The sequence below is a fragment of the Rhineura floridana genome, chromosome 7 (assembly GCF_030035675.1).
Source record: "Rhineura floridana isolate rRhiFlo1 chromosome 7, rRhiFlo1.hap2, whole genome shotgun sequence".
Lineage (NCBI taxonomy): Eukaryota > Metazoa > Chordata > Lepidosauria > Squamata > Rhineuridae > Rhineura > Rhineura floridana.
Window position 1 is genome coordinate 92,611,013 of NC_084486.1, and position 27,675 is coordinate 92,638,687.

The 27,675-nt window shown below is 40.1% G+C and overlaps 1 protein-coding gene across 3 annotated transcripts in view; it reads left to right on the plus strand.

Annotated features, from left to right (window-relative positions):
• Positions 1 to 18,251, plus strand: part of PPP2R3A (protein phosphatase 2 regulatory subunit B''alpha) — a 64,923-nt gene extending 46,672 nt beyond the window's left edge. For all 3 annotated transcript variants that reach the window (XM_061636500.1, XM_061636501.1, XM_061636502.1), the window contains 9 exons: positions 1,898 to 1,972; positions 3,269 to 3,355; positions 5,788 to 5,944; positions 7,292 to 7,340; positions 11,622 to 11,711; positions 13,647 to 13,822; positions 14,609 to 14,727; positions 15,938 to 16,044; positions 17,859 to 18,251. In XM_061636500.1, the coding sequence (XP_061492484.1) occupies positions 1,898 to 1,972; positions 3,269 to 3,355; positions 5,788 to 5,944; positions 7,292 to 7,340; positions 11,622 to 11,711; positions 13,647 to 13,822; positions 14,609 to 14,727; positions 15,938 to 16,044; positions 17,859 to 17,955 (957 nt within the window). In that variant the 3' untranslated portion in view covers positions 17,956 to 18,251. The remainder of the gene's footprint in view (positions 1 to 1,897; positions 1,973 to 3,268; positions 3,356 to 5,787; positions 5,945 to 7,291; positions 7,341 to 11,621; positions 11,712 to 13,646; positions 13,823 to 14,608; positions 14,728 to 15,937; positions 16,045 to 17,858) is intronic.
• The last annotated feature ends 9,424 nt before the right edge of the window (positions 18,252 to 27,675 follow it).

Below are 27,675 nucleotides of genomic sequence, written 5' to 3' on the forward strand. Positions count from 1 at the left end.
TATAGGATTGAATCAGCCTTGGTCACCCTGATGGATGATCTTTAGCGGGAGAAGGACAGGGGGAGTGTGACCCTGTTATTCTTACTTGACCTCTCAGCAGCTTTTGATATCATTGACCATGCTATCCTTCTGAGCTGTCTTGGTGAAATGGGTATCGGAGGCGCTGTTTTGCAGTGGTTCCAATCCTACATCCAGAGAATAGCATTGGGCGACTGTCTTTCAGACCCCTGGCAGTTGTGCAGGTGCCGCAGGGTATCATCTTGTCCCCAATGCTGTTTAACATCTATATGAAGCCCTATATGAGTCGTCATCAGGAGATCTGGACTGAGGTGTCAGCAGTACACTGATGATATCCAGCTCTATTTCTCTGTAGCATCTTAATCGGGAGAGGTTGTGCAAGCCCTGGATGGGTGTCTGGATTTGGTGGTGGGCTGGATGAGGGCCAATAAACTGAGTCTGAATCCTAGCAAGATGGAGGCACTGTGGGATGGTGGTTTCTGAGTTCAGATAATTGGTCAATTAGCTGGTTTGAATGGGGTTGTACTCCCTCTGAAAGAGCAGGTTTGTAGTCTGGGGGATGCTCCTGGATCCAACGTTGTCATTAGAGGCCAGGTGTCCTCAGTGGCTAGGAGTGCCATTTAGTAGCTTTGGCTGCAGCCGTTTCTGGACTGGGATAGCCTGACCACCTTCAGGCTGGATGACTGTAATACACTCTAAGTGGGGCTGCCCTTGAGGTTGATTTGGAAGCTGCAGCTGGTGCAAAATGTGGAGGCGCAGCTGCGTTCTGGGGCAGGATATTGCGAACATGTTATCCTGCTGATGAAATAATTGTACTGGCTGCCCATTAGCTATCAGGCCAAGTTCAAAGTTTTAGTTTTGGTGTACAAAGCTCAGCAGCTTGGGACCAGGATACCTGAAATATCATCTTACCCATTATATACCCAGTCTATCACTGCGCTCAGCAGTTGAGGGCTTCCTGCAGATGCCACCTTTTCAGGAGGTCCGTTATGCACAACATAGGAAGCAGACCTTTAGTATAGTGGCCCTTACCCTTTGGAATTCCCTACCGTTAAATATGAGACAGCTGCCATCTCTGTTATCTTTTTGACGCCTACTGAAGACTTTCCTGAGCCAGTGTGGCATAGTGGTTAGAGTGTTGGACTATGACCTGGAAGACCAGGGTTCAAATCCCCACACAGCCATGAAGCTCACTGGGTGACCTTGGGCCAATCACTGCCTCTCAGCCTCAGAGGGAGGCAATGGTAAACCCCCTCTGAATACCGCTTACCATGAAAACTCTATTCATAGGGTCGCCAGAAGTCAGAATCAACTTGAAGGCAGTTCATGTCCATGTGTGAAGACCTTTCTCTTTCAACAAACCTTTTAAGTAGAGACCTTATCCCAGTCTGCATCTGTGTTGAAATTACTTTTTTAGATGTTTTTAAAAAATATGTTTTTAAAGATGCTTTGTTTTAATATGTTTTTTTTAAATGTTTTGTTTTAATATGTTTTAAAGTCTTTTGTTTTTGAGATGTTTAAGAGTGTTTTCCGGGTATTTGCCACCCTGGGCTCCTCCTAGGAGGAAGAGTGGGATATAAATTTAATAAATGAATAAAGAAATAAATGAAATGAAATGAAATTTCATAAATAATAAACTCAACTACTTAAGCCGAGATCCAGTTTAAAAAAAAGCCTGAAGTGAGCTCCTAAAGGAGGGGGAATCCTTTAAAGCAACTATCAAGGAAAAACACTCTTCGTTGCCCATTACCAGATTTTCATCCCACAAACAGAAATGATGGAATAGAGAAGGAAAAGGATATGGGTAGGACTGCCATAATTGCTCTATCATATCATTTTGTTTAACTTCTCTGCATTAAATAATTTGGATGTCTTTCAGGATGTAGTAGAAACTCATCCTGGACTGACATTTCTCAAAGATGCTCCTGAATTCCATTCCCGCTACATTACTACGGTAGGTTGGCTTCAAGTACAAGATGTCAAATTTGTCTAAGCAAAGGTTCAACATTCATTCTGAGCCATAGTTTTACAAAGAGAACAATTTGCATTGTCAAATGACATAATGTATAGTTTCATTCAACATTATCCTTAGCATCGTTTGTTTCTTTATAGTCTTTACTAATTTATCCACAACGATAGTCAATTAATACCAAATGTAATGCATTGTATGCAAGGCTATCTTCGAAGACTGTTCAGAAACTGTGGTTAGTCCAAATGTGAGCAACTAAGGGCACGGTTCAACATTTGTGCTGGGCTGGGGGGAGCTGGATGTGGTGGAGCCACGGCTGAGCTGGCAGGGTGCCGGTGGTGCCAGGCTCTGCTGGCAGAAGCCCTTCATCCTGACTGAGCCATGGCGCTACCAGGACCCTACCAGCTCAGCCAGAGGTCCACCGGGGAAGCACAGCCTAGCATATGGAGAGCCAGTGGAAGGCCCGAAAACAGGGCATTCCGGGTGTAGCAGAGGAGGAGCTGAGGGGGACTTCCATGGCATCCTCCTCATGTTTGGAATGGGTCCCAATTCAGGTAAAATGTCTGATGGCCAATTGGCTGGCAGAGTAAAATTATTTCCATGTTGGTCAATGGAGAGTGCTTACTCCAGGGTAGAGGTATTTGCAGGAGCCAGCTTCTGCTTTTCCAGCCTCTGTGTGTGGCTGCCAACTGAGCTGGCATTCAGCCAGTCCAATGGCTCCCAAATGGGGAATGGATGCCATGGAGCTTTGCACTGGCTCTTCCTCTCCGGCTCCTCCTCTGCCAGCCTGCCCTCCACCAGCTTCCCATAAGCTGGATTGCTCAGTCCGTTACTAACTAGGACTGATGGAGCTTAAATTGCTGCACTGGCTCCTGGTCTGTTTCTGACCACAATTCAAAGTGTTGGTGCTTGCCTTTAAAGCCCAACATAGCTTTAGATGTGAGTACCTGACTGACTGTCTACACCCATATCAATCTGCCTGTGCCCCGAGGTCATCTTCCGAGGCCCGATGAGGTGGGAGGTGAGTGAGGAGAGGGCCTTCTCAGTTGTGGTATCCTACCTACAGAATTATTTTCCCATGGAGGCATTAATATACAGGTATTTTAGACCCCTCTATTAGACTATATGCATATTTTTGTTGTTTTCCAGACATATAGTTTTGTATATTGATCATTGGCTGCTGTAAAAAACAGGATGCAAGACTTGATGGGTTTTCTTTTAATTCACATAGAATAAGTCGAGTTCTGACACACCAATGACTTGCGTTTAATCTTTTTCCAGGTTATTCAAAGAATATTTTATACAGTCAATAGATCTTGGTCTGGGAAAATATCTCTAACAGAGTTAAGGAAAAGCAACTTTCTGCAAGTATGTTAAGTTTTTGGATTCTTATGAGCAGCATGTATTTCTAAAACATTTTCAGTGATATCCCATGTTACTCAGAGAAGATTAATTAAAATCCGCGGACAAGTAAGGTAACATTGATATCACCCTATTTGTTCCCATAGGCTATTCAAGTGATTTTAGATTTGTATGTAGATTTAGGAGATATTAGTAAAATTGTAATGCAGTCTGGACAGCTTGGTACAATTTTAGCGTTGAAGGATGCTAGATATGCCTTAGTAAGGATTACAGTGGCCACATAAGCACCATTGGTGACAAAGTTGAATCAAGTATTTGGTTTTGTTTTTCCTCATCAGGCAGAGCAAAACGATATTTCTGTTAAATTGTGGGGGAGGAATACATCACTGCTACTCCAGTAGAATGGTTACTGTATGTTAAAAATCAGCTTTCTGCAATCTGGTGCCCTCCAAATGCTTTGGACTACAACTCTTTTCAGCCGCAGCAAGCACAACTATAGTTCAAAACATCTGGAGGGCACTGGGTTGAAGAAGGCTGCTATACATGCTTAGAGGGAGCTGTCAGGGAAAACACAGCACCTAAAAAGATATAAGTAGAAGCAAGAGACTGCATCCCTTGAAAACAGCTCCACTGCCTACCAGTCAGGGACTATGCCAGTGAGTAATGATGCCCACATGCCACCTATACATGGAAAGTTAATGAATTCACAGCAATGGGCACCTGTCTCCAGCATTCACTATATGACTTGCACAGTGCCCAAGTCCATCAGTTCCATTGTCACAGCCAGCAACAACCCTGCCAAGGCCAGTTCCTAGGCATCCCTAAAGGAAGCGTTTCAAATCTCCTAAGGCTGCTCATAGGCACCTTGGAGCAAATGCACAAACGGAGGAAGGAGAGCCCACATAACAGAGCACCCACATAGCTCCCTAGGCAAAGGCCGGCACACATAGCTGTCTGGAAACTAGGGTTCAAGACACACCCAGGGAAGGAATTACTCTTTTGACAAGCAGCCAAGGGAGGGGACCAGGACCCAGAAGAAGGGCAGCCACAGACACACACTGACACCAGCCACAATTCAGGAGCTCCATGCATAAGACACAAAGTTGGGAAGCAGGAGATGGAGTTCAGGCCCCATCAGGGGAATGGGGTTATCATGCCCCACTCATCTTTTTTCATGGCAGGCCAAAAAATAACATTTCAGGTTTAAAAGAGCGGGCACTCCAGGGGCTCAAACCCTCACGGCAAACACCACAGAACAGTTTGGTAACTAGGCAGCTCTACACAGCAGTTGCTATGTAGTGTACTCATATTCCACTGTTGTGTTTTAAGGCCAAGCTATTTGTGCAAAATGCTCGTTTTTTGTACAAAATTTCTTTTCTCTATAGTTTCTCCTCACTAAATTGTGAGCAATTGGTGTTCACGGGACCAGGAAAATACAGCCCCATGCTGCATACCCTGTCATCTGCGTTATCATCTCCCTTTGTGGAATTTATATACTGATGGTGGTTTTCTGTGCTTGGAATGCTGACCATCCTGTGGGTGATACTCTATGTTTTGTCATGGCAACATAGGTGGGGTAGTCATCGATATGGGGGAATATGGAAAGGAATATTTTTGTGCTTGATTTGGGGCTGTAGCAAAATTCCACAGTCAATGGGAAACTCTATAATTGAAGTGTTACAGGATATGATGTAAGTATGCTGTACTCCATGTTGCACATGTCCTTCCCACAACTTTGCCCCATTTTAACTGTTCTGCCTGTGTATCAGGTGTTTTGCTAACAGATTATACATGGCAGTGGTTTATTTTATATTAATAGAGCTTCCACCAAATCTTAAAGCCCATCATCCCACGGAACTTTAGTATGAGATTGTGATCTAAAAGAAGTTGGTTTTACTTCTGTTTTCATAACCCTTTCTGCAATGATTTTTGTAGGATAGCACACAACCAGATAATGATGTTGAGAACTTCAGCATCAGACAGAAAGTCCCAAACAAAGAGATATGATAGTCTCCTTTAGTTTAAAAAACTCCTTTAATTTAAAAAGCTCAGTTGCAGAAATATTCTTATTTAAGCTTTATTTGGGCCAAATATTGTTTTGTCTGGAGGGCAATCCAGTTTATTCTATATGTGTTCATAATAAAAAATGTTTTCATAATAAAAATAGGTTTTTCAAAGCAGATCAGGGATGTGATTATCATATGAGAATTTCAAACTAAGACATACAGATGTGCTAAAATGATAATTTTGGTTGTTTGCGGATTTTCAAAATAGCCAAAGTAAACTTGTAACACTTCATATAGTTCTTTTGCAGCTTACAGTGCGTATTGAATAATAATAAAGACTGACACATGACTTCATTCTAGTCAGAGTTTCTGGTTCTTGGTCTGCACTTTCTACATATAGATTATAGGATGAATTCATTCTCATTCTTTCAGACCCTAGCTCTCTTGGAGGAAGAGGAAGACATCAATCAAATCACTGATTATTTTTCATATGAGCACTTCTATGTTATTTACTGTAAATTTTGGGAACTGGACACTGACCATGATCTTTACATCAACCGGAAAGATCTGGCTAGATACAGTGATCAAGGTAAGCAGATCAAGAGAAAGAGAAACACTGGTTCTTATTACTAATGTAAAATAAATATTACCTCACACATGCCTTATAGGCAGCCCAGATTACTAAACTTGAGGTATCTTCCTGCATGCTTTTACTAAAAAAAAAAACCTCTCGCATATCTTTTGCTGTGCTTCAGTCATTTCATTATTATGCAAAATAGACATGCAGTAAAGTAGTCAATGCTCTAGGATAAATTGGAATGGATGTAGCGCTTCCCTGTTCAGACTGTAACTGCTGAAGATGCTAAAATAAAGGGTAGCTAATAGCACAAAGCAATATCTATTATGCCATAACCTTGCAGGGAAAGAGGTGTAAAAACATAAAACCATGAACAAGTACCAGATCCTTCATCATACCAAACTTTGCTGTAACGCTATCCTCTATGGATAAATTTTGGCCTGAAGTTCCAATTGATTGAAGTATAAAAATGTTTTATTTTGTTAAAACATTTATAGGCTGCCTTTCATATAAAATAACAAGGTGGTTTATAGAATAAAATCAGTACAATAAGAAAATAAAATGTTAAAAAACCCACAGATACCACAGCTATTCACAATTTCTCATAGAGCTGGTACCAAAGATCAGTGCTCAGGAAAGATTTTCATGGCTTTAATATTTAACTCAAATTCTTTTTGTTTTGATATACAGTCCCCATTTCTACATAAAGCTGAGCCAAACCATGACATAACATGAATGAACCAATATGCAGGCTCCTGGAGAGGAAATCTCAGATGCTTTGCTTCTCCCTAGTCATTTTGCTGCTGTGGTTTAGCTCTCTTAGACTATAGGACAAACCTTGGTTACAGCTTGTGGTTTGTCTGGAGAGAGGTAAACCATGAGCCTGGGTTTGAACAACACACTAAGTCAAACCATGGCTTAATACAGCACAGTACAGCAGCAGAATGAAAAGAAGAAGAGCAAAGCAGCTACATGCTCCTGTCTGGGAGCCCACACACATGCTCATTCACACCAAGCCATGGTCTGGATTAGCATTATGTATGAACTGGGCCACAGTATGTAGAAAGGTCTCTAGGATATAATCTGAATAGTTCTTAGGGATTTTAAAGGTCCTAAGGAAGAATGACTAGATCAAAAGTATTCAAAATCAAAACTGTTATATGGCAATTATTTGATATATAGTAAAAGCATGTCCACTGAAGAAAATAATTTTTATGTTGAGTTTTGCATAAGATTGAAAGCCACCTCATATGGGTATTTTTCTGCATGGATATCACTTGTGTATAAGAGAAAGCAGTAATTGTTAGAACACATTCAAGAATCTAAACTGTTCCTGACTCCTTTTTTCTTCATTAACAGCTCTGTCAAGCAGAATTATAGAGAGAATATTCAGTGGAGCTGTGCTTAGGTAAGAAAGTAGGAAAAATAAATGTAATTTTCAAAGAAGCAACTGGAATAGGATTCAGAAAGTTCAATGTAGGATAGAATCCCTTTGATTCCTTGCCTAAGAGTTGTTTTATGTCTGTATCTTAGAATGACTTTGTTTTAAATCAGTTGGAGAAGAGTGGGAAAGGGGCAGAATTCGGTGGTAGACCTTGCAGGTTCAATCCGTGGCATCTCCAGGTGGGGCCAGGAATGCCCCCAGTCTGAAACCCTGGAGAGCCACTGCCAGTCAGTGTAGAAAATACTGAGCTAGATGGGGTAGTGGTCTGACTCAATATAAGCAGCTTCCTATCCAGTTTCCTAAGGCAAATGTAATACTCTTTGGCTACTGTATACACTGGGCAGTATTCAGTACTAGTCCTAATAGACCCATTGAAGTTAACAGACATGACTAACTTAGTTTCAGTGGGTCTATTCTAAATAGGACTTTGTTGCATTAAGCACATTGTTTCCCTTTGAATATTTTCTACTCTCTCATGAACAGTGTTCAAAAACAAAATGTAAACCTCAAATGCCATTTTAGTGTCATGTGAAATTGCACTGACTTTCACATCCTGTGTCAAAGAATTTCAGGCAATGATTTTTGTCTTCAATCCAGAATGAATTGTTTTCAGCCTGAGATACCATGTATTGAAAGCACATCCTCTACAATTCAGCTATAACCCTTTTCCATTCTGTATATTAGATACATTCACAAGAAATTACCTTGGTATAATGTGAGGAGAAAGTCACCACATGGAGACTGTACAACATAAATGATTATATTCACTAATAGGTAAAAAAACCTTGCAGTTTAAGAATGTACCTACAGCCAACAGATATTTCTATCAAACTTTAAAAAGCAGGAAAATTGGGCAGCTATAGTGAATGCACCAGGGGAGTAGGAGACCTGACCTCCTCTCTGAGATACTGTACCACCTCACAAATTCGTCAAAATGTAAACACAATTTGGATTGGTCTTTCACAGTCCAGTCCACTTCCTTGGAAGCTTGGAAGGATTTGGCAACATGTGCCTTTGAACATGTGAGTGGTGGCAATAGCTGCTATCTCCAAAGATGGAGAATTACATTTTTGTATGTTTGTTGGTATTCTTTTTACTTTGCTTCTTTCCTGTGTTGCTACTGATTCTACAGAGAATCTAACCGAGAAAATTGTATTTCTCTCATTATTCATCCTAGAAATCTGTGTCAAATTTATTTTTATTAATATCCAAGCCTTTTTATTGGTCAATGTCATATGATGGTGGAGACAGCCTTTTGTGTTTCAAATTGGAGGTTATGTTCTATTTCTATTTTGGGTGCATTAGTTGAATCTGAAACTACAGTTTGATTTAAAATTAGACTGATTACAGTATGTTGCTACTAAAGCAATAACTCTAACAGTTGGAAAAAACAAACTTGGCCTGCCTAAGATACATGTTTTCAGCCTGCTATGCTTAAACCACTCCACTTAAGGAAAGGTGGGCATGGTCAGTTAAAAACATAGAGGGCACCTAGAATTTTGCTAGAATATATTTCATCTCCCACTGTTTTATCTTGTGCAACCTGAGACACTCCTCATGTCCATTGGAAACTATTCTGCAGAACAGTCAGTGCCATTATTCCACAATTGTTTCTGGAGTTTTTTTAGTGTTTAGTGTTGCTGTACTTCACATATTCACAGAAACAGAAGCAAAGAAAATGATTTACTATAGGAAACTTCACTAAAATTGCAAAGTAAATCAAACATATTTAAAGTGACTATCTGAACTATATCACCTGTCTTAATATTGTTGCTTCCTCCCTGCTAAAACAAGATCAGCACAGCACATGTCTTGTTTCTGTTCTTTGGGCTGATGGCAGGTATTGCCACCACTTACCATATGCTCAGAGGCACATGTTGCCAAGCTACACAGGAAGTGGATTGGACTGTGAAAGACCAATCCAAATTGTGTTTGCATCTTGACAAATTTGTAGGGCAGTACAATATCTCAGAGAAGAGGTCAGATGTTCTTCTCTCCTTGTGCATTCACTATAGCTGCCCAATTTCCCTGCTTTTTAACGTTTGATAAAAATATCTGTTAGCTATAGGTACGTTCTTAAAATGCAAGGGTTTTTTTGCCTATTAGGGAATTTCTCTGCTTTTGAATCCAAGAGGTAAGAAATGGGATCCTGTGCAGGTTTGCTGAGAATGGATTGATCATTTGCATGCTTATTGAGTTCAGTGGGATTTACTCCCCTGCAATCATGCTTAGGATAGATAAAACTGACCACAGGGGATGGGGAGGGGGGGAGGAAGGGCAGGGGTATTGGAGGAGGAGGGAGGGGAGGAAGGGCGGGGGGGTAGCTGGCAGGGAGAAGAGGGAAGAAGGGCAGGTTTGATTGTTTGCATGTTTATTGAGTTCAGTGGGGTTTATTCCTATGCAGTCGTGCTTAGGATAGGTAAAACTGACCAGGGAAGGTAGGGAGGGCTGGAGTGGGCAGGGGAGGAGGAAGAAGAAAGAGGAGAGGGGAGGAAGGGAGAGGAGAGGAGAGGGGAAGGAGAGAAAAGGCAGGTCTGATCATTTGCATGTTTGAGTTCAATGTGATTTACTCCCATGCAATCATGGTTAGGATAAGTAAAACTGACCATGGGGGAGGAGGAGGGAGAGAGAGAGGAGAGGAAAGGAGGAAGGGAGGGGAGAGGGAAGGGGTAAGAGGGAGGGGATAGGGAGGAGGAGGAGGGGAGGGCAGGTTTGATCATTTGCATGACTTTTGAATTCAGTGGGATTTACTCCTGTGCAATCATGCTTAAGATAGGTGAAATTGACCTGTGGGAGGGGCAGGAAGGGGAGGAGAAGAGGAAGGGGGAGGGGAGGAGATTGGGTAGGTGGACACTGGGAAGAGGGGAAGCGTCTTTCCTTTCCAAAAGGAAAACATTGTGAACAGTATCATTGTTTTTCAGGGATTCTCCCACCTTTTTATTCTACAGCAGCACATGTAGTCTCCCACCCAAATTTAAACCAAAGCTGTCCCTTGCCACATCCACACCAGACCTTTATTTCACTTTAGACAGTCATGGCGTCTCCCAAAGAATCCTGGGAAGTGTAGTTAGTGAAGGGTACTGAGAGTTGCTAGGAGATGCCCTGTTCCCCTCACAAAGCTTCAGTCAGAGCAGCTGACCACTCTGGCCACTGGAGCTTTGTCAGGGGAATAGGAGTCTCCTCTCAGTACCCTTCACAAACTACACTTCCCAGGATTCTTTGGGGGAAGCCATGACTGTCTCAAGTGAAATAAAGGTCTGGCATGGGAGTGGCCACCTGATTAGCCAAGTCAAACAGCTGTGAGTCTGGCTTTTAGAACATTGACAGTTGGTTCTTACTGAGCATGCCCAGGTTTATCATTAACTCCAATGCTAAATTTCTTAAATTAATTAAAAATCGGCCAGTTTTTAAAAGTTTTTTAAACTTTTAAACTGCAGAAGATGAAGGTCAGAGTATGGGGCAATGTCAGTAATAGGATTACATGTACTCTGTGAACATGGCTAATTTTTAATTAATTTCAAAAAATTATGAGGACACTTACAGAAAATAGTGCAACAGCGGTTTGGGTTTTTTTCTCTATTATTATTATTTATTATTATTTGATTTATATCCCACCCTTCCTCCCAGCAGGAGCCCAGGGCGGCAAACAAAAGCACTAAAAACATCATAAAATCAGACTTTAAAATAAATTAAAACATCTTTAAAAAACATTTTTTTGCACTTTGAATTCTCAATTCTCTCTGACTGTTTTGTGTATCACCATTAAAATTTAGAGGGTTGTTAAGCAAGTGTTTCTGAGTTCAGGACTAAAAGTTTTTTAAGGTTTGGTTTTGAAATGAGCTTATGGGAAGCAGCAGAATAGCATGGAGAACATTGCGGAATGTGAAAAATCCATGCTGGCTATAGTATACAGCTACTCTCGTGGCTGTATAATAAACTCACCCTACAATCCTGATGCTGAGAAAATAAAGACTACCTTTTTAAAAGTTATTTTGTTGATATTAGGTTAAGATTCCTAACTCTGCTGTCTGGAGTGGTCCTTCAAGTTAAATAGTATTGGACCTCAAAGAAACACGAAGTGGGTAGACATCCATGGACTCTTTAAGGAATTGAAATTCAATTGTTGAGGTGTATTCAAATGTCTAAAAAACATTCTCCATATGAACTTCAGTGAGTTTTTGAATCTGTCTTTGATTATTTGCATGATTATTTAGGATTTCACTACATATTCTTTATATATTTCAGAGGAATTCAAGTACACAAAGAGAACCAGATGAGCTATGCAGACTTTGTATGGTTTCTAATTTCTGAAGAAGACAAAAGAAGTCTCACAAGGTGAGAAAAGCCATTCAAAAAGTAGGTGGTGTAATGAAACATAATCAAAATACATACATTTACAGGTAATTAAAGATATATGTTGCATAATTCCAGGAGCAAATAACAGCTGCTGGGAAGGCATTTTGGACAGGAAAACAGGCAAAAGGGATAAACCTCTGTACTACAGTCCAGCTGCAGCCAAATGAGACTGCCCTGTTGCTCTTTTCTGTTGTATAAAGTACCTAACATTATCTATACAACTATATATATATATATATTAAAAACAGCCCTTCCATAGCCTTATAGTTTAGTCCCCCTGTATCATCCGCTAACAATGCACTGGTGATGGGAAGGAAAGAAAAGAAAGAGACATGGCCAGTCCCAAGCATGCTATTTAAAAAACACAATATAAAAACACAAATGTAATGTGTAGATGGCCCACACAGAGTTCCACTGCAGCAAACTGAATGTCTTTGCAATTCTTTGAAACGTCGGATGAACTGAGAACAGATCCTTAAAGTTCTATTGGAGTCATCACACTTTCTTATTGCCACATTCCCTGCCTTTTCCTCCCCCCCCCCATTTCCTATTGTTGTTTCCCTCCCTCTTCTTTTGGCTGATCTGCCAACTTGGCTCATATTACTTTAGGGTGTGTTGATTGTCATCTCTTCCAGGTTGGGATACTGGTTGTGAGTCTGGGTTGGAGTGTGGGCATGATAGATATGAAGTACAGCATGGTTGCCCTCAGCACAGTTGGCCTGTAAGCTGTTGGGGCTGGGAAAGTGAAAATTTGAATATAAATAAATAATTTGGGGGAGGGAAGGCTTTGGACTTGGAAAACTGGGTAAAATTAATTATTTTTATGTGAGCTTCAGGAAAACAGGATCTGATAGTTACATGGCTAAATGTACCCTGGCAATTCTACATCAATGCGGGGTGTGGGGAGACCATCAATTAATACGTTAGCTGGTTAAGTATGATGGGGACATATCCACACATAAGGACATTTGGGTGGATGGTCACAGAAACCATTTGGAAGGGGCAGGCAAAACACTCTCATTTAAATATGCACAATGGTATCACTAATCTAGTCAATTGCTTCAGCAGGAACACAAAGCGATGTCATGTAGAGTCCCACAGAAGAAAAACAACATGGCTTGTATCCAGTGCTGCACTTGCACAAGCTGCCTCTCACCCTAGTTCCCCCAGTTCCACATTACTGCAGCCCCTCCTCACATACCAGGCTTGCCTTAGGACTCCACAACTCCAGAAACATTTTCGGCGGGACACCAAGGGGGAAACACAGCATTGGAACCTGGCTTATATTCAAATTAAACTGTCAAAAATACATTTAATGGTACACAGTAAGGGTAGAGCTAAAATAATATTTAGAGATGCCAGGAGCACTAAAATCACTTCAGGTTCCTCCAATAAGCTGAGTAGTGCTGCCATGGGAATGAGCTACAGTGTGTCTATCTCCATATGACTTCCGCAGTAGAGAAGAGTCCTTTTCCAGTGGCTGCCATGTCCTGAAGATCACTTGAGAAGGGATCCCATATAGTGAAGAGTTTTCCTAAGGAAGCACTTTGTTCTAATAGTTAATTGGCCTCACCGCTACAGCCTCACTTCTACTTTGAATTTGTCTACCCATCTTCTATATGCTGGATTTTATTATACCTTTGCTGCTAAATGTGAATCTCCCTTCTGTCCCTGCAAATACCTCCCAGAGATGGGGGAGAGAGTGGTTTGATCTACTGAACAACTGAGGATATTTTATGTCTTAGCTCATGCTCTGAATTTCTAGATAGCACTTTCCAGTGGAAGGCATTATATGAAAGTGTAGACCAAGCTCCATTGTGCACATGAAAGCAATCCCAATAAGGGTTCTTTGTTGAAATACTGCTTGCCCCAACACTACAACAAATAAATCTGATTCATTCCTCTCTTTCCTAGTATTGAATACTGGTTCCGATGCATGGACTTGGATGGGGATGGCATGCTCTCCATGTACGAACTGGAGTATTTTTATGAGGAACAATGTGAGAGGATGGAATCCATGGGCATTGAGCCACTGCCATTCCATGACTTACTGTGCCAAATGCTTGATCTAGTAAAGCCAGAATGTGAGGGTAAGGCCCATTTATACACATTAATCTACACTGCTGATCAGTTTGTTGAGTAAGGTTATGTGAATATGAATTTAATCGCTATGATTCCTTTCAAGAGTCATCATTTTCTGTCTGTATCACTTGTTTGTGTTCATGGTAGTCACAGGATCATTTCATCAGGGGCATACTTGATTCAAGCAGACAAAAGTTTCCACATGTATGGGGGACCCAGAGCGAAGCAGTGGTCTTTACCAGCTTCCTAGACTTTACTCCCTTAATCAGGTCCCACGTTAATATTCAGAGTAATCACAAAAATGGAGCAATCAACTCCCACCACAATACAGGCTTTCCTTTTAGCTCTCCAGGCGTTTAGAGTTGCCACTACAAGTAGGTGCAGAGGTTCACATCCATTATTTATTAATGCCAATAATAAAAATGGTATTAAAAAGCTCTCCAAATGTGTGGTGAGCCATAATCTATTTGTTTGGTGATCACTCACCCATAGATCTGAACTGTGATGTAAATTAAGTCAAAGCACACTTTAAGGCACTTGTCCACCAAAACATCTGTGAGACTTATTTCAAAATACTTTTTTGGCCAACTCATTTAAATTAGCTCCTGGTGGTGGTGATAATGATAATAATAATAAATGTATTTTTGTTATCTCACCTGGAATGAGGACCCCAAGGTGGATTACATAGATTTAAAAATACAACCCCCCCCCATACCTAAGCCAGAGGCCTTGTCATCTCACTCTCACTGAGGACTGCTAGATTGCTACTGAAATAACGTTTGTTGGTTTTTCAGGAAGGGTAACACTGCGAGACTTGAAAAGATGCAGAATGGCTCATGTATTTTACAACACATTTTTTAACTTGGAAAAGTACTTGGACAATGAACAGCGGGATCCCTTTGCTGTGCAAAAGGTACAAAGCAGTTATGTTCCAAAATAGTGATTGCTCTGAAGGAAAGGAAAAAAATTACTGTGAAAAGGTACAAGAGGTGAATGCTTTCATGAAGTTCCCAATAAACAGATATAGTGGTGATGGCCAATACTACATATTAAGAACAGAAATTTCCCGAAATGTACGCCTAATAACCCCAGAAAAAATAAAAGGGAAAATACTAGATTAAATGAACACAGTATCTGGGGTAGGATATTTGGGCAAGCAACAAGGAAATATTTCATTCTATGACCCAGCACCAGGGACAGTTTGCAGAGCAATTACAAGACATTTCTGCATTTTATGCAGATATTAAATAATTAAAGTCCTGCTTGCTTGGTGCCATTAGGCCATTATACATTAGCCTGTATTCTTCTTCCTTAACCCCTAAAAGTGGTAAATAAGTAACATACAAAAATGGAAGGAAAGTCTGTATGTCACAGGTTTTTCAGTAGACATTTCAGAGGAACAGAGAAATACAGACTTTTAATTGAATGTGATTTGGCAAGTAGTTTATCCAATTCAATGACAACTATTAGACAGAATACATAGCTTCTACAAATTTAGGACATCAAGTAGGATATAAACATCTCCTTTCTGAGCTTAAACAGCTAACATTCTTAGAATTGTTTGAGCTGGAAGGGACAGTAAGAGGCAGGCTACCGATCCTATCCTCCAAGAAACAACTTTAAGTCAATCCCTGTATCTTTATTCAACGGTTTAAAAATCCATTTGAAAAGAATTTGGAACTTTCTTTCATTACAAGTTTTAAATATAAACAATTTTTAAAGTTATAATATGTATCCCTTCTATTTTAGATGTAAATTGTTTTAAATTGTAGACAGAAACATCTCAATCCAGTACTTTGAGGGAATAACTTCAAGTGTATACATAAACATACACACAAAAATAATAATCTGTTTTCCCTTTTTCTTTCTATAGTCTTCAGTGGTTTTGTATGCTTCACAGTTTGAATTTATCATGGTGTTTGAAGGAGGCTCCATGTAGATTAGCAGGGAAGTGAATGATCATTGCCCTGACACAATGTTTACATTTTTATTTACATCTTTAGTTTCCGGCATCCTAGCCATCACAAATATGTGTGTTATGTAAAAGTGAAAAACTACTTAAATCACAATTTTGATACAAGACTATGTTTAGTTTTATGTTTCCTTCTCATGCATTTCATCAGGATGTTGAGAATGATGGCCCTGAACCCTCTGACTGGGACAGATATGCTGCTGAGGAGTATGAAATTCTTGTCGCTGAAGAGTCTGGCAATGAACAGTTACAAGAAGGGTGGGTGTTGATACCTGTAAAATCTGATTGTACTTGCCACTCCTAGAAGCCTCAAAACTCATATGATTGAAGACAAAAAGTTATTTTGAAATAAAATTAAGAAGATACCTTTTAAAACAGAACAATGTTACTAAATAACCAACCTTGGAATGTCAGTACAAGTGGAATGTTAGTACAAAATATGAGAGGAAGTGACTATGACAAGGAACACAGAGACACAGTGCCTGACCCAAGTCATTCAGGGTGTCAGTTCTTAGTTGACCATTATACTGTTTGCTGCTCTATCCACAAAATGTCAAAGCAATTAGCTGAACTGTTTCTAAACTATGCAGGCAGAAATGTTACAATCTGTACTTCAACCAAAGGGCTTGTGCATTATTGATGAATTCTCCATGTATATGAATGCTTCCATGGCATATTAAAAATAAAGTGACCCTGAGGGAACTCAGCCTTGACAGAAAATGGAGAAGAGACTTGGTTTTCTTATGTTTTATTTTATAATACTGTTGCGCGTCTCCCCCAATCTCTAAGCGATGAGATTTCGAGGGTCCCTGTGCCCCTCCAGGGTTTGGTTTCCTCTGGGAAGAAGGTCAGCGGAGACTACAGTGTCTTTATGAAATATAGTTTGTTTATTTACACACATTCCAACCTGAGCTCAAGAATGGAGGGGTTCAAGGCATCAGCAGTCCAATATCCAGCTTTTCCATCTGGGTGCAGGGGCATCCTATAGCCATGATGCAGAGGGATAGCCTCTCTGCATGCCTGCAGCCCCAGCCATTCTGTAGCACACACTAAAACTACAAACACAACTTCTGCTAGCTCCCAGGAGTGGGGGAAGAGGCTCTCCTCCAGAAGAGTTTCAATCACAAAAGGGGTCTTCCTAGCCCATTCACCGTTGCTAGGCAACTGATTAGCCCATTATCTTACCTTACTCTATTTGATTAACAAAGGAGATTCATCTGGCTAGCAGAGCCAGCCCCCACGGCATAGGATTCCACATCAGAGGTTGGAAAGGTGACTCACAGAAATCATCCATTCCAACCCCCCATGCTCATAACAATACTTTGCCAGGCTTTGACACAGAAAATTGCTATAACTTAAAATGTTTGTTTCCAGCAATGAATGGCAGATCTGTACTTGCCTATGCCACTGGAGAATATCTCAGGCAAAGAGGGTGGCACACAGACTACCCTTCAGCAGGGACAGAATGAGATTGTATCATCTGAGCACAGGTTGGCTCAGAGGCAGCATACTCTTCGGCATGCTGTCTCCAGCCCTAAAATAACCTTTCTGCAATAGTTGCTTGAGGAGCAAAGGGAGGGAGGGTCTTCCTTCCCCTCTGAAGCAGTTGTGGGGACAGAGAAATTGGCTTCAGAGACAGTACACCCCTTTAAATGTGTAACTATATACAATATATGCATGTATGTATATATATGAACACACACACATATAGATAGTGAAATGGTAAACAATGATACCAAATGTTGATGAAAGCTTTTGCATTTTATGCATTTATTCTTTACACAGGATTCTTACATATTGTTTCTCTTGCATTTCAAGGCCATTTGGGCCCACCAGTTACATTTCTCCCCTCTATGCCCCTCTGTAAATATATAAATGTATGAACTGAAGTTACTACCTCAGATTTATGACATAAAAATTGTTTCTCTTTCGCTGCCACAAGACTCCACTGTTTTTGTATTATATCTGTTTTATCCACTAACAAAAAATCTAACTGAAAACCTTTAGACATTTATAACCAAACACATAAACAATCTACATTCTTAATGTCTTTGTTCTTTTCTTTTTTGTAGATCTTTTGAGGATGACTATGAAACCGATGAACTCTTACCTCTACCTGAAATTGAAGAAAAGTCAGACCACTTAGTTATCTCAGACCTGTCAACATAAATATATTGGAAAAGTGTCTCTAAGGTCTGTTAATATTAAATGGAAGAGTCTTGAGTTCTTACATTTCATTTGAAACAGTAACACAATTTTTAAAAATCAATAATTACTTGCTTCTGCAGTATGGTAACTCCCAACAGTATGGTGATGTGTGTGGACATGTCCTTGCGCAGGCATACTTAGAAACTGTACACTAACAAGAACAGTAGATCCTACAACAAAGCACAGAAAAGGGCGGAAAGAATTCATGGTTGTAGAACAACAAATAATTTAAAATAAATTGAAGAAATTGTTTTTTTCCTGCCTTGTGGATTCTTTTCTATTTATACTTAGAAATTGTACATTCAGTATTCTTCTTGCCTTGCTACATAATTGTGGAGTAATACATTTTGATGCAGACAAAACCTGCATGCTATTTCCAGAAGTATTTCCAGATTAGTTCAGCACTGGATAAGTATCATAGAATAAGAACCAACAGGAAGATTGTTAATGAATATTGAATTGGGGGGAGGGTCTTAAGAGTTTATTTCAATCCAATATTGGGTTTTAAAAAGTTTATTCTAGAAAAATCCAGATGATTTGGCTTTCATTGCTTCTCTTCACAGGAGGAACTTTCCTTTTCTTAATGGCTTTTCCACACAAAGTACGCAAGTTCCTAGTGCATGTATAGCCTTAGCAAATACAATACTCCTACATATCTCTGTAAAGAGATCGTGGTAGATATATCCTCACATCATCAATGAGTTGCTGCAAGGAATAACCACAAATTCTGCTAGAAGAGATAGCAAAACTCTTTCCTGCATCATTCACTTTTTTCTTTTAGTTTTTAAAGCTAACATCTAGAGTGCCTCTTGTAGTTGAGGGCTATGGGTTACAGACCTTTCCAGAAATTAAACAAAAAAAACAATACGGCAGCAAAACTGACTAGACAAACTCAGAAGACTGCAGTGAAATTAATTAGATTGTCCCCCAACATACACTTATTTTGAGCAAATTTTCCTAGTGAGGAAATACTGTATTGTAAGTTGAGAGCTTGGAACACGTGATGTCTCCATAACAGTCCCACAACATTGAGGGACGTTGCATGGGTTATGAACTACAAGTGAGAAACAATTGCATATTTATTATTCAAAAACAAATTATTTTGTTGAAAGTGCTGTAGATTACAGTTGATTTATGGCACCCCAGCACTAAATCTGCCCCATGTGCTGTTGCATGCATTGCCTAGCGGTGTAGCACATAGTCAGGTTTTGTAATGTTCTGATGTCACTACTGGTATACTTCTCCCCATTTGGCACTAAAAGCAGATTTTATGATTAGGCACTAAATTCCTTTGAAAGCCACTGAGGCTTGCATCCCAGTGTTCAAAGCACTGACTTAGTTCAAGCCCCTTTAATATAAATGTAGTTTGTGCAGGCTAAATAGTAAGGGTTGTTACTTTGTTTTCTTTGATGCTTAACTTGCTTTTGTATGAGTTCCACAATAGAATATGTTTAATAATGTAAATGATCTTTCATTGAATTGTAGGAAACTATTCCCACTTTGGTTCAAATATGAAATTAAGCTTAAGAACTGCCAGCATACCAAATTTAACTTCTCCTACTTCAGGGTTAGGTTAGTACTAGAGCTCCAGAACCTAATTTCAGTGCCATCCCTGGAGCATGTACTTGACATTGTAGAGTAACATGCAGGAATAGTTTCTGAGCATCTGTCTGGATTGTTGATGTAGGGATATTATTCTCATATAGGGCGTGAGAAGAGCCAGGTTCAGTTCCATGATGAGCCTTGCCCAGGGGTGAAGAGAGAGAGAGACACACACACACACAGGAAAACTGCTGGTAGTAAGTACAGACAGTACTGAGCCAGACGGACCAATGATCTGACTTTGTATAAGGTGCATTCCTGTGCAGAGTGCTTTTTTCACACTATTAAGTACTTAAGCAAAACCCTTTGTAGTTGGAATTAGGGAAAAAACGTTTTGATCAGAGGCTTGAGGTGGTCTCTGTAATAATAACCAATTCACATTTTTAATGCTGGTGAGAGAACTTATAAAATTTCGTCCCCCCAACTTTTATTAATACAGGGCAAACTTGAGCATAGGAACTATTATTAAACTGCTGCAGTTTTAAAAAAAACTTCAGTAAAGTCTTAATTCCAGGCCAGATATTCTAAACACCTTATAAGAAGAGTTCTAGAATGAAATGGAAATGTTTGACTCAGTGGCAAACTTACTTTTCTCTAAGTGTAGGCAGGGGTGTTGTTGTCCAGGGTCTCGAGGAGTCTTAGACACCTTTTTTAGGAGCAGGGTCCCAGCAGCGTCTATGTCTCCAGCATCCTATGAGTCAATCAGCATGAAAGGGGAGAGTGGTAGCCTCTAAGAAGAGTCTTCTAACGTGCTTCCTTATCCTTTCCTGCTCATTGGAGTGAATCAGAGTGAAAGGAGGTGAGTCAGCCACTGAGAAGACTCTTTTGATGAGCTAACATGCTCCACTTTCACGCTCATTGACTTGTAGGAACATTTGTTGTGGTGGGGGAAGGCATTAACAAGGATCTCATTCTCAACTCAGCAGCAAAAAAAAAGACAGGAAGGGAGCTTGGCGTGGCTGTGACTATCATGAAGGGGCCGTGCTCTTCTGAATTTGCCACTACACTACTGGGTATAGGGGGAAAAAACATTGTCTTAATCTAAAGCCTGGCAGATAAAACTTAAACTAGTAATCAAAAGCTGAAAACAGAATACCATAAAGCTGTTACAGTTACACAGAATCCATTATATTTAAGTGATAACATAGTTCTGAGAAATCCCTTGATCTATAGCCTGATAAATGGTGCAAATGATGAATAAGGTAATTTATCACTTTTTTAAAAGGTTGCTGCTGACAGTCTTACAGAAGACATAAAATGTTTTTTCATTTCCATGTCATCTATACCATTTCATTATAAAAATACTTTATTCGTATAGATTATCTATATTCACATGGATTTTCCTCAGAGAAGCATACATACATTTGTGATTTTAGAAAACTTGGAGGCTGATCTCCAAAATCTGACCTTGAGTTGTTAGAAAAAATATTAAATTCACAACTCATTTTCCCACTATATTGGATTTTATCTGAGAATTTGTGCCAGCTTTATAGTTCACAAGATTTTATCAGTATCTTGGAGTCCATGGAATTATTCAGTGGTACATCTGTTGGTTTTATATATATTACATATTGTAAAGCAAACATTGGACAAGGGAGTTGGCAAAATATATCTTATTTTTAGTGGAACTGGCATGCGTATTTCATAATTACCTTTTAACAATAAATTATTTTAATTTAACTTTATTTGTTGCAGATTAGAGTGGTTACTGTCATGCCCCACCTGTATCCAGCCTATTAAATGCAGTTGTGTACTGAGGAGGCTTTTAGATTGCATCAGTCTAGCCTGCTATTTGAAAAACTTTACTGCACTCTTATTATGTTACTATTCCAATCAGGAATTATTTCATTTTTCAGTGTCTTTCCCACTCTCCACCCTTGCCATGTAGTTTGGGTTCTCTATAGAGAATCTAAACACAGCATCCTAAATAAACACAGGCTTTGCTATAAATGTTTCCTTGGAGTTCCTAGGGACCTTTTCATACCATTGCTAACTCAAAGAGTGGTTCCTGCTATGCTAGTGCCCAAGAGGCACCTCTTTTTAAACACAGCATACTTTTTTAGCTCAACACAATTATGTTTATTGCTGGTCTAGATAGATAATTGTTAACCAAGCTGCCATTTCTTACTTGCAGCAGAAGCCATTATTAGCATAATTACACTTGAAGCCAATAGTGTAGATATGCAGATAACTTTAGGGAATAATTTTATAAGGGGTCATCTATTATGTTACCACTTATATTATTAGCACTGCATTTGAATAGGTATGATGCGTTGACAGGTTACTTATATGAGAATTTATATTCAAAAACACTGTAGAACTGGGTGAGATTTCTATATTGTAAAAATGCTCTTATGAGTATTTTAGACTAACTGGAGCACAGCTAGGAACTAGACATATCTTATTCCCAGTTCTGCAATGCTATGCACCACTAGTAAAGCTTGTTGAACTTTTATGTGTGTGTAAAATGAAAAAAATATCTTTGTTTAATTTTGGATGACAGTCTGTAAAGATGTTTTTAGCCAAATTTTGAAAGTTTAATTTTTATCACCTCTTAACGCTGTATATCAGTTTTCTTGTCTGAAGAGTGGAAATATTTATACCTACCTCATATGAAAGGGGTTAAGATAATTCTGTTTGCTATATTGTAGGAATTCCTTTCAATAAAGGGCTCAAGCAATACTTGTTTGGTCATGCATGTCCTTTTATGCCTGTTGGGACAAAATCTGTCTTCCGCTGCTTAAAGTGGAATGAGGGGGAGAGAGAGAGACCTGTGGTTACTAAAAACGTATACTGTAATTGGTATCAATTTTTTATCCACTTTTCAAAGGTATAGTCGCCACTTTGTAACTGATTTTTCTACTTTATTTGGGCTGCCACTAAGAGGCAGCATTGTGTAAAAGACACACCGCTTAGTTGAATTCCAGCAGTTTCAGGCTTATTGTTAAGAATTAATTTTTGTAGAATTTAACATAACTGGCTGGAGTTTACATAGCTCTCCCCACTCCAAGAGCATCTTGTGTTTAACTTAAAATATATAGCCTTGAAAGACCAAAAGAATAATCCACAATGCAAAAATAAGTGGGTCTAAGAATATCTTTGAAAATCACAGTATGTGAAGTCTATGCAAAAATGATTTTAATAAAGGTCACAAAGAGTATAAACACTAAACAATTTGGAAAAATGCTTGTAATTAATGTTTATTCATGTATTTTAACATGCTTTGTTATTATGTGTTAATGTTTGCAGGAACTAAAATGTACAAAAAAGTTGTGAAACTTGATTGAAGCAGTTGGTCAAAGATTACTTGTGCTGGGCATGGCTTTCCCTTAACTATTTTACTTTGTATTTCCTTTTTTGCAATTAAAAATATTTTTAAAAGTGGTGGATCTCATCAATTTCCTCCCACAAGACAGAAATCTCAGAACTAGAAATAATTAAAAATAAATGGTTTTGAATGGTTTTTGTACCCTACAGAACTTACTACCATTTTTAATTAGTCTGAATAAAAATACTCCACAGAATTTGATAACAAGTGAGCAAGCAAATCTGGAATGGTATTTGGTCTGGTCCTATAATCTTTGGTGCCATATCCAGTATTTCAGTTTGGTTATATAGGACATTTCCATTGCATCATTTTGTCAGTTTCATTTCAGTCACAGAGAGATAGGAGGAGATTAGTTAAAAACAAACAGACTGCATATATGCCGATTATCTTGCAATTCTAAAAACATGTACTAAGGAGGGGGACCTCTTTAACCCAATGGAATTTATTTCAAAGTAAACATGTATAGGATTGCACTACATAAGTCATTTGAATGCCACTTCATTTAGGGTAGTCAGGTCAGCAGCATCCCAAACCCTGAGATTTCAGGGGCAGGCCCTAACCCTAGTGATGTCACTAAGCATGATACGTTAAGCATCAAGTATCATGTTATTAAGCATGATACATTAAGTTGCTTGCTGCATACCACTCAAAAAAATTATCTGACTGGAAATTAAGATAGAAATCTTAGCTAAATGAGGGTGTTTCCAGGTCCAGCTAAAGTGACAGGATCATTCCTTCTCACCTGTTTATGGAGCCTGGGTAGGGTACATTAATCTAGCCTAGTTGCTTCTGGCAAGAAGGTATAAGTGCCTTCAGGCCAGGCCAGTCACCAGATGGCCACTGTAGGAAGAAAGCCTAGTGTGGAGATGTTAGACGGGAACACTTAGGAATAAAGATGGTTGCCCCTGAAGGCGGCAGTTCTAAACACACTTAGTAAGGGACTAAGCCCCATAGAACTAAACAGGACTTCTCAGAAGATAAGGTTAGGATCAGAGCTTGGAATATTACTTTTAAATAGTATTAAATTATAATTACTGTTACATGGCCCCCAAACAGGGCTGGTCCCAAAGGGCGGCCAGGTCGGACCCTGGTGCCAGGACCTCTCAACAAGATTGGGGAGAGTGGCTGCCGAGGATCACAGAGAGGGAGCTTCCGCCCACCCGTCTCTCCTATCTTTTGAGGCTGCATGTGCAGGACTACCATTAACCAAGATGGTGGGCGAGGTTTCCCTAAAAGGTTGACGTCTCCGGCGTCATCTTGATTGATGGCAGCAATGTGCGCATGTAGCAGCCCGTGCAGCTGCAAAAGACAGGACAGATGGAGCCAGCGAATGGGTGGGCGGAAGAAGCTCCCTCCCTGCGAGAGACAGGTAGGTGTGTATGTATGTGTGAGAGAGAGTGAGTGAGTGAGTGCATGCACGCCAGGGCCTGGGGCAAGCTGGTGCCCAAGTGCCCCAGCATGTCTGGAGCCAGCCCTGCCCCCAAAAGTAATAAATTACCATTACAATTGTTCTGAAAGGAACTGATTACTTCACCGTTACTTAAAAGTAATCACTACAATTACACTTAAGTTACTTTTTTTAAAAAAATGGAGTGCCTACAAGGTGCTGGCCTTGGCTGCTGCACATCTAAGCAGCCTAAAACAACATTAAAAATAAACACACATACACAGAGGATAGTAAAATATTTTTTTAATCCTTAAAAATAACAATGGCATAACAGAATCTCACATCCACCCCCCACCCCAGCAATTGTGATAACCCAACACATATATACTTTTTCACTCGAAATCTAATCTTACACTTTAAATGCTGCTTTTACATTTCTGTTATGTCTCATCTTTGCTCAAGGAGCACGTCAGACAAAGAATGTCTTTTTACAGTCATTACGTTGCCACCAGTACTGAACAGGCGTTCTATGCAGCACTTGAAGGCATGCCTGTGTTGTTCTGTAAAAAATACCACAGCACCCCTTTCAACTGAAACACATTTTTATCTATATGGCAATCTCCTATCATCAAAGAAAAATGCAAACTTTAGTACTTTATTCTCTGCCTTTTTTTGTCAATTGTATAACTTGGAGGTAACTTAATCCTGTACATACTTAATTGGGAGTAAGTCCCATTGAACTCATTGGGTAGACATGCATGCATGACTGAACTGTCAGAGGTAGAACTTGAGACAATGTAGGTAAACAGAAAATGCACATATCAAAAGTAATCCACAAGAATAAACGTTATTCCTTCTCCTGCAATTAAAAATGTAGTCTTGCACAGCATATGGTGAAGCTATGGAATTTGCTACCACAAGAAGCAGTGATGGGCACTGTAATGCCCCTGTAAATGTAATACTATAAATACGGTAAGTGCGGGTTTATTAGAATATATGTGGTAAGTAGACTGAGTGAGAGGGGGGGTACATGAGTTGGAATATTGATGATGGAATGGTGATTGGCTGAGTGTATGGGTGTCTGAAGGTATAAATGTGAGGATGACAGTTGTGAGGCGGTGCTGAGGGGGTTTTGGAGAGGGTGGTGGCTGGTTTTGGAGGGGTGGATTGTATTTAGGTGGGTAGTGAGGCAGGTTATTTATGACTAAGAAATATCAAGAGTAACACATCTTATGAAACCACACGCATGTTGACTGAACCTGTAAGTAATCTTATTATTCCCTGTGTAAATAAATAAATAGTTTTTGGTTTACCAAAACACCTGATCCTTGGCTGGGTTTCACAGACCAGAAGGGTGGGCAGGGCATATACCAAGGTTGGGAAACAGTATCAGTGGTGGCAGCAGTAGAGAGATAGTGTAACTTCAGCAGGTATCCAAAACAAACCAGGGCTCTAATCTTTATAGGCACAAAGATACAGGGGGGTTGAAGCCTGTAAGTGCATCCAGACACAACGTAACAATAGGCCAGGAGAAGACTAAGGCACAGTCTCAAGGCAATATTATTTACAGAGAGTGTCAGGTGCTGCTGCCTAGCAGTGGGATCTTGAGAGATCTGTGCTAGGGCCGGTGAGAGAACTGTTTGGAGAGCAGGACCCTGAGGTGGGACCATGACAGGGTGGTGACCACGGGAGGGGTCCTGACAGGCACCAACTTAGATGATTTTAAAAGAGGATTACACAAATTCATGGAGGATAAAGCTATCAGCGGCACCTAGCAATGATGGCTATGTTCTACTTCCAATGCCAGAGACAGCATGCTTCTGAATATCAGTTGCTGGGAATACAAGTGAGGAGAGTGCTGCTCATGCACTCAGGTCCTGCTTGTGGGCCTCCCTTTAGGGCATCTGATTGGATGCTAGACTAGATGGCCCACTGGGTGGATCCAGCAGGCTCTTCTTATGTTCTTGTATATATTGTAACAAACAACAAAGCTACTTGTGGGGCCTTACAGACCAGGGATAGTCAACCTGGTGCCCTCCAGATGATGTAGGACTACAATTTCCATCATCCCTGATAATTGGTTATGTTGTCTAAGATTGATGGGAGCTGCAGTCCAACAACATCTGGAGGGCACTATGTTGAAGACCCAATTAGATTAACACAACTCCCTTCCCACCTACCCACCTGTTTCAAACATGTCCAGAAAAGTATGTCTCTTAAATTCTACAGCGCATTCCTTTCAGAGGTAAAAATTAATTTGCAATCCTATATACTTACTATTTAACTCAATGAGGCTTAATTCAGAGTAGACATATATGGGACTGGACTCCACCAGAATACATTTCAGCAGGAAACCACCAGGAACAGATGGCTTACCAATCAATCAATATTTATTGTACAGTCAATGACCCGTTATACATAAAATTGCATAATAAAATTAAAATTACAGACATGTAAAATTAAAATAAGAAGGTGTGAAAGCGTGCGATCTGTCATCGCTAGGGGTTTGTGACATTTTCACCACGTATGGATTGAGCCAGATGAAGAAACTTGGCGACCCTAAGCGAAATGAGTTTGTCAGTACCAGCTAGGAGAAGTTGTAATTGGTCGGGAATTGTTCTGTATTGTGGGAAATTTGCAATCAGAGGTTTTAAAAGCTTGTCACGTGGAATAGAATATAAGGGGCAGGTAAAAAGGACATGTGAAAGGGATTCAATTTCATTAAAGGGGCAAGAGCAAAGGCGTTGAGCGAGCGGAATGCCCCGATAGCGGCCTTCAAGAATGGCTGATGTTAGGCAATTAAGCCTGGCCCTAGTGAAGGCTAATCTATAACACAGAAGGTCAACAAATTCAAAGTATGGAGCAGGGAGGGGAGTAAAAAACCTTAACCCAGAATATAAAGGGGAACATATCTTGGCGGCGTTAGCTGTATCCTGCTGTAGATCTATATCTCTTAGTCTCCTATTGATGGCAGCTTTAATTGAGATTGAATCCAGGGGCGTTAATGACTCCCGGGGAGGCCAAGAGGAGAAAATTTATGCAGGATCAGTTTAGCCCAGGAGGTATTGAAGGAGTCCAACTGGATGAATGAGAGATATCCCTGCACAAGATTGGAATTGGCCAGCTTGGCCCAGAAACACAATGTTCGGGACCAGGCAAGAGATTCTAGGGAGGGCATCCCGGTCTCAAGTCTCAAAACTGCGTTGGACACGCAGCGAGGGACACCTAGGATGGAACGGAGGAAATTGGATTGGATCGCCTCTATTTTGGGACAGATATTAAGGAACCATACTGGACTTCCGTACAGAAGTTGGGAGATAAATCTTGGCGGCGAAGACCCTGGTGGCTGCAGGGACAAATTGGC